The 13,744-nt window shown below is 46.4% G+C and overlaps 1 protein-coding gene across 5 annotated transcripts in view; it reads right to left on the bottom strand.

The window, feature by feature from the left end:
• LOC117216270 (probable JmjC domain-containing histone demethylation protein 2C) overlaps nucleotides 1-13,744 on the bottom strand; it is a 233,006-nt gene that overhangs the window by 163,332 nt on the left and 55,930 nt on the right. For all 5 annotated transcript variants that reach the window (XM_033462853.1, XM_033462888.1, XM_033462879.1 and 2 more), the window contains exon 7: nucleotides 492-591. In XM_033462853.1, the coding sequence (XP_033318744.1) occupies nucleotides 492-591 (100 nt within the window). The remainder of the gene's footprint in view (nucleotides 1-491; nucleotides 592-13,744) is intronic.

The following is a 13,744-nucleotide window of genomic DNA, read 5'->3' as shown; positions in this document are numbered from 1 at the left end:
GGAAGTTAGACACTTTTTTAATATAAATATGAAAGGGTTGACAGCTTGGGCGATAGTATAGAAAAATTGTGCAAATTGTAATTAATTTGGGGCGCCTTGCATCGAATTCGGTATACAGTAAAACCTCCGTATTCGCGGTTTTACCTACCCTAAGTTCAGAATTAGTTTTACCGATTTAAGCCGTGGTTCTGAAAAATTGAACGGAAAGCTTCCAATCGAGAATTCTCAATCCTGAAAATTATATGAGCGCTGCAGAAAAGCCAGCATCGCCGGTAGCAAATGATTCTTCTAACGAGAAACTATTTTATCATCGGATATTTTCATCAGTATTTTTCACCGATTGATGAATTAAATTCTGCCGTAGATATATAGGCTACGTGATCTATGTTCGCGAATATGGAGATTTCACTGTACTTGTAACAACTAACGCAGATGCAGATAGATAATTAGAGCTACACCTGCGTATACGACAATGTAATTAGCGTTCTTACCTTTTTCCAGATGCTGCGAGATTGGGCTCTGTATCCTAGGAGTAGTTTGCAGTTGTGCGGCGTTTCCTGGACGTCCTCGGGGTCTTCTTCCAGGTCGCGGCTGAAATACAAGCGAAATAGATTTGCTTTTGCCAGGCAGTTTCTAAAATAACGCTAAAAACGAAAGTACGGTTCGAGAACACTTGACTTCTTTACTACGTCTGTATTTCCCTACGGATGTATGATAGTAACGTCAGTCTGGCCCCTTTGTTGTCACTCGTAAAGTCACGCGACGGCACTCGAAGGCTAACTTGGACAGGGTTGCGAATAAACGGGGTGCAGGCGGTCCGCGTCTTTGTTCAACTGGCGCATTTATTACCGTAGATAAACGCGACAGCGTGGACGGCACTAGAGATAAACGCCGCCACGCCGTTCCGTATACTGGGTGATCCGGGTAGAATGCAAATAGGTGCGCAGTGTTAATTTTATTATTAAAACACCATAGACTTTTACGCGTTTACGGGAAATTTACAAATGGACAGTATTATAAAATGGTTCAAACAATTACGAAATTTTCAAAGTGCGATATTTATTACTTATTATAAATGATAAGAAATATTGTTTAATCTGTAAAACAAACGTCTATCTACAGTATTCACGAAAATATGAACTCGCATAAACGTACGCAGACTAATTTTCGTCGAACAAACGTGAATATTTATAGAAGAAATTTTGATTGTTCGGGACACCCTGTACAGCACCGGAATATCAAACTACTCGAAAGTCATTGTAATTATTTCAAATAAAATCTCGACGCTCGCGTAGCGTGAACTTTGGTATTATTTTCGCCAAACAATGGTAAAGATTCGTGAATTTATAGAAGTCTCGTTTGTTTGGGTCACGCTATACAATGGCGGTGTAAAGGGGCCACCGGGTACGCTGCGCGAAGAAGGAAACACGAAAGAAGGCGAGACGTAGGCGAATTTACGAGCGTGGAAAGGATACGCGGCTGGATTATCGGTCGGTGAATATTCTTGAGGAACAAGCTGCAAGAGTGGTGGAGACGCCTCGAGAGAAATTAAAAGCCAGTATCGGTCATGAATATACGAAAAGGTGATGGGGAATTGCCTCCGAAGAGATACTCCCGATAAGACGCTCTGAACAGCGAATAAACTAAGCGGAGTTTCGAACGACGTGCATTCTGTCGGATTCCATCGGAAGTTATCCATCGATCTGATACGAGTTTAAACGTTCGAAGAGCATTCGTAGTTCCGCGAAATTCACCAGTTTCCCAATTTCACCATCATTCGACCATCTCGCTAACATCGATTATGCTGTTTCACAATTTCCAGTAAAACGTAAATCTAAATATGCAACGTGTTTGAACGCTTTTACGACCAACTGTATATTTCAGCAACATGCTCGCAAACACACGACAAGCGGGTAAAAAAATATTCGCGAGTACCAGAAAGGACGTGCCTTATAATCCTTTTTTCTGGCGCAACTCGGTCCCTCTGGTAACGCGGTTGAAAAAGTGAGAGGACAGGTCGCGACCTCCTCTAGTCTGAGTGCCAGAAAAGAAGACTCCAGCCTGTTTTATTGTGAATCGAGGTTAAAGTCTCTGGCACGGGACCAGGCATTTCACCTAGGCCGTCGCATTCCGCCGGATGCACATGGCCACGCACATTATGTGGCCCTTATGTAGTCTCGTGTGTATGTATGTACCTTCCTCACATACCGACCGCTTCCCCTTATGTAGCCACGGCCGGCTGATCTACAACTCGTGTACACACAGGCAAGCATTAAAAGGGGAGGCGGTCGTCTACACGGGGGAAGCTCATGAAATAAATAGTTTGCGCCGTCGCTCCGGGCTTTGTGTCGCTGTTGCAGCGCCAGTGGCGTAGCTTCGGCTTCCTTCGATATCCGCACCAGGAATGCGGAATAAGTGGGCCGACCGAGGAATCTCGCACGACCGAATTATTAATGTTTCGTCGCGGCGAGACTCGTTAGAAATACGCCCACCGAAGATCGTATCGACTCGCTCGTTACTCGCACGCGAGCAACCTAATCGATTCCACCGACGAAGCCGACGAATATCCATCAGAGTCTGTATCACTGGACTAGGAGCATGATTTATACGTAGCCTTTAGCATGGGACGCTCGAGTGTTTAATTACGATTTACCTGTTATCACGATGATAGTGAAAATACAAGTAACCGTATTCGGATAGCAGCGAATAACCGAAAGTTTTCTTCCGATAAATAAATTTCCATGATACGTAGAAGCTTGGCGTTGAAATTTCTCGTAAAAGCGATCGTCTACAAAATTTAAAAGACGGTGAAGAGCGTTCGTGGACACGTTTAGATATCCGATAACGATAAACGTATGGTAGGAACATCGCGCAATTACTGTAACAGGGTCGTGTAGTGGTCGAAGGATATGCAGTCTGGGCAGAGCGTTACGGTCGCCTCACGGATGATCCCATAATGCCATTAACGCACCGAGCAACCTCCGCTGTTGCTAGTGATATCGTTGCCGCAGGCGGATATAAGCGGATAGCACCTTTTTCCGGCATATGCTAATCTAATTAATGGCGACACGGAAAGTCGAAGCTGTGTGTGCGATGATCGGACGTACGTATGTGCGCGTGTGCACGGGAACAGTCTGGCGCTGCTTAAGTGGTTACCTATGTAACTGGAAAAGATCAGCGCGCAAATATGCATTGGCGTAGCCAGCCGAGAATATCGACCCTACTAACGAATAGTACGGACCAGCTTCGATAACGTGAGAGTTGAATTTGCGAGAAAAGACTTTTACGATCTACACCGAACATCTTTCATTTTGTTCATGAATTTCTACGAAAACTCAAACTCGGAGAACGATCCAACGTTCGTATTTCAGTTTTGCATCGTTTCACGATACACCAAGACTATAGCCAAACTTTTGATCGATAACGTATGCAGACACGAAGGGTGGCGCGATAAAGCTAGCCAGCTCGCTTGTTTACCGATTTTTACCGCCTACTATCGTGGCCAACCGGTTCTCTGGATACCGGTTGCTCTTTCCTGCCTGTAAACTGGTCCACCCATGCTGTCGACCCCCCTTCGTTCGCGGTATATTCGCCATTTTATCCTATCCAGAAATCTCGATCAATTTCCTCGCCTTTTTTCATCTTTTCCTCGCACTTTTCTTCGTTACCGTTGCGCACGATTCACCAAAAATGTGTTCTCTTACTACTGTCTATGTTTCGCCTTTCTGCGAGATAGCTGGCCGGTTCATTGGAAGGTACCAAAGACATCGAACCAATCTAAAACGGTGGTAGATACGGAATATGAAAGACAGTCGCCATTGAAGAAAGCATTATGCGATCGTGAACGAATTCACGTAACAGGGCGTATCGTTTACGCGACTTTGACATGCGACAGCAACCGCCGTAAGAGAGATACGGTCGACGTGACTCGTTTTATCTATGCGCATACTTGACTCACATACAAGTCAAGTATCTCGGCGAGGTATTGACAGTCAGGAGGGATCCGTCTGTTCGATTCGCGTACCTTGACGAGTGATAAGTGACAACGACTGATAACAGCCGCGTATTCACGTCCATTAGCACACCGCTATCCGAGCCTTGCTCGATTGGATCGTTGAGAAATTTGGTTCGCTCAAAGTTTCCAGACGAACGAGCAACGTGCGAATATTTGCTCGCTAATTCCTCGGATATTTCCCCTCTGCTTCGATCTATTCGTTCAGCCATTTAGTCGATCGATTGACCTCTGACTTGGCGGATAGTCTAACTTCTCATAAATTTACCCTCAGAGACAAATTTTACGCTTATGAATAATTGTCGGGCAGCCGATGTCTGAAAGAGGAATCTGGGAATACGACTGTCAGATATGCAATAGCGGCCGATTAAATATGACTGAACGTTGCTATTCGTAGCAAAGCGGAGTGATTTCGAGAGACGACAAAACAGGAGTCATCTTCGATTCGCAAGTTGGAAACGATCATTAATTCAGGATTTTTCGCTGAAATAATAATAAATAATAAAGTTACACGCTACCTACCGATGAAACAGTAATCTTTTTGCCTTTTCGAAAGATTGCGCTCACAACTAAATTTTGAACGAATCTATTGATAAATATTTTATACCTCTGTTGCTCCTTTTGATAAGAATCTATAACCAACTTACACGACGACCATGAAAGAAAAATATGAAGAAGTGATATTTTTGCGTTTTACGGGAAAGCAATATTCAACCTTAAAATACCGACGATCGATTCTACTTAAACAAAATTCCCTTCCTATTTGATCTTGCGGCTAAACATACTTCATTGAATATTTCAGAAATATCGATCGTCGTAATATCCAAGTTAGAGCCACGGTTGTTTTTCCTTCTACAAAATATGGTGGGTTGATTATCTATTTTTATGATCTGCAATTTAAAATCTAGAAGCTTGTTTCCTCGTCGTTGGCCCGGGACTCTTGAAAAATACGAGCTGAACAGTATAAAAAACACACATAGAAAAAAAAGAGAAAAAGAATGAGAAGAGGAGAGAAGAAAAAAGCTAATTCAGCAAGTGCTGGCGAAAAAGTTACGTTTCACGGCGGTTCTTTGAAAAGTGGTAGCGCGGTTAAATCGAGCCACCCTGTATACGCATTCATGCATAGTACACGCGTTCCCGTCGTTCGCAAAGAGTCGCAGACGCGTTTATGTAGACATTCGTACATATGTACGAGTATCTACGTATGCGCGCGGCGCTCGTCTCTCGGCACATGGCCGATGTTCTATATATAAGCGCGTTTCTATGTAAGCGGTGTGTGTAACGCCAACGGACCGGCAGATATTCCGATCGATCGTACCGGGTTATCTGACTGCCAACGAGAATTCATTTTCCCTTCCATTCGTCTCTCTTTCTCTGCAGGCTCGCTCGTCCACCCATACACCCACCCTTTTCCCTTCTGCCACCGTCTCTTGCTTTTCTTCCTTCTCTTGCCGTATCCGCGCTCCTCTTTGCTCGCTCTGTTTCACTCTCTTTTCTACACGCGTACATAAAGGATCTCGCGTACACCATCGCTCAAAAGTTTCTACACGCGTGAATAAGGGAAAGGGCTCTCGAATTTTTCCCTCAGATCGATCCTATTTCGCTCTGTATATCTCCTTTCAATTAGAGCCTCTTTGTCGCCGAATCTCTTTCGTGTCAGGTTTGTGGTTAGGACATTTTGATTAGGACTTTTATGTAGGTACATGTGTGTCATATCGAACATTTTTTCATTCCTTTCACCAACTACTATCCATTTTATATCTTTGCACCCGTTCGGTTAATTAACTTTCACAAGCTACAATGCTGCACGTTAACAAATAATTTTATAGTACTTGTTCGTTTATTATCAAGTTTTCTGATTTCTAATAGTGCACTCTGAAGTTGGCGCTGTAAACATAACCGAAAAGAATTCGCCTCGTACCCAGTGGACGTGTTAATTCAACCTGATAAAAGATAACCTCACTTCGAATAATTATCGTAAATAGGGCTTGCAAAAGGATTAGTCAACAAGCATTTGCGCAATTCTGTTCGAATCGATGCGAAAACGTCGTTCTTGAACGACATCGGTTTCCATGAGTTTTACCAGCTTATAAGTTCGCATACATTATCCAAAGGCACGCTAAGTGTCTGCCGTATCTCAAGTACACAGTCGACAGAATTTCAAAGTCGTTCCTTTCGAAAGTTACGAGAAAAGTGTCTATACTTTCTTCTAAGAGTATTTCCTCGCCATATGAACGAAAGGAAGTTTCGATAGCTAACGATTTGCTCTCTCCTGGTTGAGCTTTGCGTTCTGTCACTTACCGGACACGTTAATCACGTTACGCGTGTACGCGCAAATAAAAGAAGAATTGGACGAAAAAACGTAGGGAGCAATAATCGAATTCGCCGAGAGTCAAGGACCTTTATTCTTTCTCGCGTATATTTTCGGTGCCTTCTGAAAAATTGAACGTCCGCGTCGTTGTTTATCCTCCTAAATTTAATGGCGTTAAAACAAACAGATACAGGGGATTAAAATTCAAAGCGATTGAGATCGGACGCGATTTAACGAGAACAGCAGTTTCCGGAAAATTCGAGGCACAAAGCTGTAAATTCGAATTGGTGACCATCTACACTCTGCTTTGAAGGAAACGCACGAGCGACAAATTACGAATTTACGTTGTTTAATATTCGCGACGTGTATGGAATCGAACGCTGCAAACTACCTTTTGATATTCCTGATACAACGAAGTTTATCGCGACGAAACTCGATTTATAGTTACGGCAAACGTACTATAGCGCGTACAGCTATAATGGAAATTTCGAAGATGAAAAATGGAAGGTTTGCGTGAAACGCTCCGACTGTTGGGCTAACACGTATAATGCTGTAGAATCACTGAATCACGTTCTATTTTCTTCGCGGGTTGATAAGGAAATCGTATTAACTCCGCCATTAAAGGCGGAGGTGGCAATCAGAGTGGATCTTTAGCGATGGAACACTTACGTCTCGTGGCGCTGGAGCCGTGGAATTGAAACCAGTTCGAGCCGGTCACCGTGCTGCACGTTTATCCATGAAAAATGGCCGTCCGTTGCGTTTGACTTTCACTTTACTTGACACAGCACACAATCATTCATCGAGCGCCGGGGTTAGAATTAAAAATCGCGCGTCACGCGCCACGAGAAACCGATATACATGTATCGTATACGTGCATATACATATACATATATATCTATATACATATATACGTATATATACACCACCGGCTGTATCACGATTCTAAACGTTAAAATCCTGCACGCTCAAAATGCGACGTGTATCTTCACTGTGACGATCATTCCCTCGGTTCACTCGGCCTTCGAAGCGGCTACTTGTCGACATCGATCGAATCGATTCTGGTTACGAGCCTCACATATCGATAGGATCTCTCAATCCGTTTGGCTGCGATGCGACGACACTGTGATACTTCGCGAGAGAGGATCGAAATATTCTCGAAATATTTGACGATTCCGCGCGACGCGTTTAGCTCTGGGATGCTCGGAAGATCGAGCTCGAAATAATTGGTAAATTCCGTTTAAAACGTTCGGACGGCGTATCGTAGTCGGTTAGAAACGCGGCGGCATCGTTAGGGAGCACTGCGTCTGGGAATGTTGCCAATTCGAGGCGCATTTCACTCGCAACTCGCATCTATCGCGTAAATCACAATTTCTTTCACGCGCGTCTCCGCGAACGGATTTATCGCGATTCGAAAGCACATATACATTACACACCACCGTTTTCGAACACGAGCCGAATAACTTTGAATTCCAGAGAATAACGTGAGAGCATCCGCGTCAAATATGGCTGGTTCTTGTCTCGTAGACGCGCTTCAAACAACACAACTGTGTCAAACTCGACAAGGGAAGAGCGGCCGGCAGTCAAGTTAAACCGGGATGATCAAACAAAATCCTCGTCTCCGATAAACTTCAGCCCCCGCCCATCATTCGTCCAACGAACCGAGAGCCGGTGGAATTTTCAGCCGACTCTAGACACGACGTTCGCGTGCCAAGGACCCGTAGCAAACTTCACGGCAAGGCGATCGCGAATCGCGACACCGCGTCAATCGTTGATCTTCTTCCCGAACCAGAGGGCTCCGACGGTCTTTCGCAGTATCGCCTCTTCCTTCCTTTCCTCTCTTTCTCTCTCTCTCTCTCTCTCTATCTATCTATCTATCTATCTCTATCTAATTATCAATCTATTCCTGGATGCAATTCTCTCGATCGGTTTTCTCCTGTGGTTTATTGCGCACCCTCCTCGTGTTTCCGAATCAGCGATTAACAAACACTTCCTATTTCCGGCTGAATCATAGTCGGGAACCAGGGAAAAAGCACGGAACCAACGGATAAAGCGCCGGCACGAAAGCGTCACTACCCGTACGCGCCGATACGACACGACGGCAATAATAGAAAATCTTTGGGGTGGGATAAGCCGCGAGGGTGGGGGCACGTTCACCCTCGAGACGACGACGGCAAGTCGACAAGTGTAGAGACAAAAGCGCGCAGACGATCAGACACGAACTGCGATACGCGCGGCCCGCAGTGCTGCCGTCTACTGGTGCTCCGCGAGCTTCGTGGAATCCTCTCTCCCCCACTACGCGTTTCTGCCCACGGCTCCGACGCCCGCTCCCGCTCACTGTCTCCGCTCCCGGCCTACGACACACCGACGCCCGATCACCCGATCCGCCGCCACTCCCTCCTCGCGTTCCCTTGCTTTCCTTGCCGGACCACCTTTCCCCTCTTTCCCCTCTTTGCCGTTTCACTCTCCCGGTCCAACCTTCCGATCCTACTACCTCCTCCCTCGCCGCCCTTCTCTCCCTTATCCGTTCCATCCCGTTCCGTTCCATTCCGTTCCGTTGCTACGACCCCCATCTCGAGACCCTAGGCAACGAGCAGCCGCCTTCGAAAACCGGGAGCGTCACGCGACCGACGATAATATTGCGAACGTGGCTCGTTGATGCATACCCGATAAACTCTCGGCCTTTTCCTCTTCCTCTTTTCTCGGTCTCCTATCTTCTATTATAGCTTTCTCTTTCCACCAGCCCAGTTTCAGCCTCCTATAACCAAGTACAGTCTCTCCGATTTCTGGCTTTACGAGAGACGTTCGGTAAATGAATTTCAAGCGTATGTATCAGCTTTTAGAGACTCGAATTACCTCGGCATAAAGCAGAGCGATCGTTATGTCATGAAACTTTGGATCGAACAGCAAACCATTTGACAGTACAATTTCCCGTAGCGAGGAAACGCATCGTCACGATCGTTTGCATAATGCCTCGCTCGCAATCGAATTGGTCGGAAGATTTATCGAGCCCTGGCGCGTTCCTCGCTCGAGAAACGACGCCACAAGGAAAGAGAGAAAAGCCAGGGGAATCTTTTGTGCTTGGCTCGGCGCGATCTCACGGATCGGCGGTATCTAGAGCAAGTTCGCATCGGTCGGGCTCCAACGAGTGCGTCTCGTGTCGGGTCTATGCTGTGTGAGAGTATCTCCGCTAATTTCACTATACCGTGTACGTGAACAGAAGCCGAGATTGTACGCGGAAACCCATTGTGACTTGGCCAACCGTGAACGAAATGGCTACCTTTACGCTTTGCTGGTTACGGCTACGCGGAATTTATTGGCAATCGATAGGGTTCAGGAGCGTGTGTCCTGCTCTTTTCGCCAAATCCTCGATCATTCCGAGTATCTAAATTTCTTTGGCTCGAATTCTGCATTTCAAATGTATGTATATACGTCTTATACTCTCTCTCTCTCTCCCTCCCTCTCTCTTTCTCTCTCATTCCTTCTATCTCTGTCGGTGGACTCGATTCCATTCGATTGATAAAACTTCGGGTTCCAAGTGTATAAATAAAACGACGCGTTGAACGATCGGCCGTGCACGAGGATAGACCGCTATGCATAGACGATGAAACGCGGAAGGTAGGGCGAACAAGTCACGGAGCGTGGCGGCTTTATTTATGAGGCTTACAAAGTATCGATCCGGCACGTCATTCGGGAGTAGTTCGGCCAGCCGGGAACTTTGTTGTTGGGAACTGAAAGTTTCTAAGCGGGGAAAACTCCAGCACAAACAGGTGGAACGGGCGATGAAGGCCTTCTGGCGCCAGCCAATGCTACCTACGTACTTGCCTGTGTATGAGTGCACGTTACCCACACAGCGAGCCTAGGCTGCTGTACGAGGCACATCGATGTGGAACGTGCACGTGCGATTGAACCCTCTGCGCGTTAACAATATTGAGAGAGTCGGCGCGAGGGAGGGGCCACAAACAACCCTCCGCCACGAGAGATTCAAGGAGAAATTGCCAGGGTCAACTCCATCTATCGCGAGATGCTGCGGAATAAATGATCCTAAGCCCTACGATACCGGCCTCCGCTCTTTGCAAATAACTCTTACCGGAAGGGGAGGAACGCCGTTTCCGTACCGATCAGTCGTGCAATATAGTATAAGGATTTCGTTCGAGTAAAATATCCAGTGACGATTTATGACCGAAATTCCAGAGATCTATTTATTCGCGTCGAATCAAAGACGCCATTTCGTTTAATGGAAAACTGTTCATTAGGGTCGCGTGAAAAATGATAAGCTTTCGGGAACGTAAATATAATCGTTGGATAATTCACGGGGCGCGGAAACGAAATTCTCTGAAATACTTCAAGCTGAATAATTTGTTCGCGAACGCGTACCCGTGGTAGAGAGCAAGGGAGAGAGAAAGTGCGGTCGAATGCGGTATCGCAATTAATTTACGTGCTATTTTCTAACGAGCATTTCCGACCGATGCCTCTTTTTTTCGCTTCTACATCGGCAAATTTAACGAATTCCATTTCTCCTTTTCTCTATTTCCTCTTCTTCTTTTTTTTTTCTCGTTTTCTCTTTTTTTTTTTCGTCAGCGTAATAATTCGATCTTTGCAGAGGTCAGTCGACTTTTCGCCCAGGACCCTGGCGATTAAACTTTCATGAAACTTCCGATGCAAATTTAATTACCGCGAAATTGAGTCGCGCACAAAAGAAGCGAAGCGACGTGGAGCGTTTGATCGAATCGAGGAATTCCAGGACGAGAGGAGCGCGACATATGCACATATTCGATTTCGCTTGGAAACGATAATCCACTGACTCGTTTAAAAATGTCGGCCGTTTCGTCCTCGGATCGGACGAATCGATACACGATCCACCACCGAATCCGCTCTCGCCGGTAACGCGCTATTGCTAAGCGGAAGTATTTCCGTCGATACGGAATAAATGGGAAAGCTGGCTGGTATCCGGACAGGCTCGTTAACGATTCATAACCCCTACACTGCTTCGTTCGCGTATTTCGTCGATGTCTGATCGAATACGATTACGTAAGTGTATCTCTGAATCTTCCAACGTTCGAACGTAAACAGAATAAAACAAGAGTGAAAGAGGAATTTGCTCGGTCGACCGAGAGAAGGCGGCCGAATTTCGAGGAACGCGAGCCAGAGGACGCCGCGTCGTGGCGTGGTTTAAGCCTAGAAAGGGCGCAAAGTTGTCGGAATTCCAGACAGTCGGGGAACGAAATTCACCAATTTGTAGGCTGATGTTTTGCGTTAGCTCTGGCCGGGCGGCAGGGATGTGTTTCGCGCCAACCACCAGCCACCCCCACCATCGTGGACCCCCACCAGCCTGACCTGCCTGAGAATCAATACAGCTACCGACCGCCGCCCCAACCCCATCCAGCCAGCCATACCGTGCCCCACCTACTTTCCACGCTACGCACCCCCTTTTGCCATTCTCGAGTGCCGATTCCCATTCTGGGTTCGCAGCTTCAGAGCCCGACTTCCAGCCCGTTCTCTCCATACTCTCGCGACCCTTGCCACTCTGCACGTTTCTCTTTCTGCCACTCTAACCCCTAGGCCTGCATTCTCCCCTCCCTCGATGCTCATCCCCTTCCGTTTCATTCGGATCCAGCAACCGCTCGACCGTCTCTCTTCTTTCCATCGGTATCCCACTTCGACCCCCAGGGGCGTCGGTCTCGCTCCACCTCGCCGACCAACCCCTCCACCTCTGTCCTCCCACGTGCCACGAGGCTCGGTCGTTTTCTTTGAGCCGCCGGTGCAGACTCGGCCAACCACCCCTATTGGCTGAACGACTCTTTAAAGCGGCTAGATACCCCAGCCAGGTATAAAGATGAGACGAGGCCGATGAAAATGGTAGAAGAGCTTCTGAAGACGGGGGCGGAGAAAGGAAAAAGAAGGGTGAAAAAGCAAGGTGGAAACAAGAGGAAGTTTACGAGTCCAACATACCAGGTGAACTTGAGCAAAGTTCGGAGGAGGGAGATTGGCCGCCGGCCAACCCCCTTGCTCTCTCTCGCTAGGGTGTTTGCCCGATATTTACATTCGGATGAATCGGTCTGTCCACCGAGGGTATTTCGAGTTTCGGCCGTTGCGATGTCTGGTTTGGTGTTGGCATTCGTTTGGATTGTTAATTGAGCTGCCGGCGAATCGATGCTTTTCGCATGAGTGGAGGAAAAAATATTGGCCCGCGTCGAATCGTTAGCCGAGCTAACGAACTCGAAATGAAAGTCGTCTTCGTCTCACCTTACTTATCTTCTATTCTCCTCGATCCAGTCTCTTTTGTCTTTACACCCTATACATAATTTATATCTTATACTCGATAGAGGAGCAGGTAAAGTCGGTGACTCGTAGGGCTTTCGGCAAGAGTTTCCCCTCGCTAGCGAAGAAGGCATTTAATTGACGACTCCAAGACCCCTTTTAAAGAAGCTGTTCGTGGATTTAATGAGAAACACGAGGAACGGGATGCCGTGGGGGAACTACCAATCTCCCCCATCCCCTTTCTCACGTATAGGAACGCGTGAGTTGGTGTAGACCGAATTCCTTCGCGGGACTCGATATTGTTGGGAGATCCCATAGCGGATCGGGAAACGGAAGACGAAAGTGCGAGGGGAGATTGCACCGTTACGCGTCGATGAAAAAGAACAAAATATAAACCTTCTTAGACGAATTTCAATCACGGACATTTCAACGAGGAATAAAAAGCTGTTGATTTATTCTCTTTGGTTCTGCGACTTGATCGATTCATTTTTGGATAATCTAATCAGTATGGATAAGTCAAAATTAATTATCCGATTGTTCTTTCAGAAATTAGAATTGATAGAATGGCTTATGACTAATCGTAATTACGCTTTTATCTCTGATTTTTAATCGTTATCAAAGATAAACGAGCGATTAAATGGAAGGTAATACGTCAGTGTTTTAAAAATATCTCATAGAAGATGTTTTTGTCGTTCGAATTTTCCACAGGTGGAAAGTACAGTCAAGTTTTCCCGTAAAAATTCGTCGAATCGATCGGTCGACGATTTCTTCGTCCCGCGGATAATCCTTTTTATAAAGTCTCCACTTTATCTCGCAGTTTCCACGAAGCGATACGACGAAATATGAATGAACGTTTCGCGGAGCAAAGTGTTCGTATAAGCCGGGCAAAAAAGGAGGAATTCCCGTGGAACGTTCGAAAGGCAAGAGTTCGTTCACAGTGCAATCTTTAAAGTGGCTCTAATGGCTATTTCCAAGAAGCGTCTCGAAACTGGAGAGCAAGTTCCATTACGAGCAAGCAGTCGCTGGCTTAATCCCTTTCGGCGAGTTTTCGAACTCGTATAAGCCAGCTCGGAACTTCCTGACTTAGGGCTGTCGACCCAAAGTATCCTGCGAGTCACGAATTCCGCCAACTTTGCACGCAGCCTTCGAACCAGCTTCTACAC

The sequence above is a fragment of the Bombus bifarius genome, unplaced genomic scaffold, assembly GCF_011952205.1.
Source record: "Bombus bifarius isolate JDL3187 unplaced genomic scaffold, Bbif_JDL3187 scf7180000007973, whole genome shotgun sequence".
Classification (NCBI taxonomy): Eukaryota; Metazoa; Arthropoda; class Insecta; order Hymenoptera; family Apidae; genus Bombus; species Bombus bifarius.
This window is presented reverse-complemented; position numbering and strand designations above follow the sequence as displayed.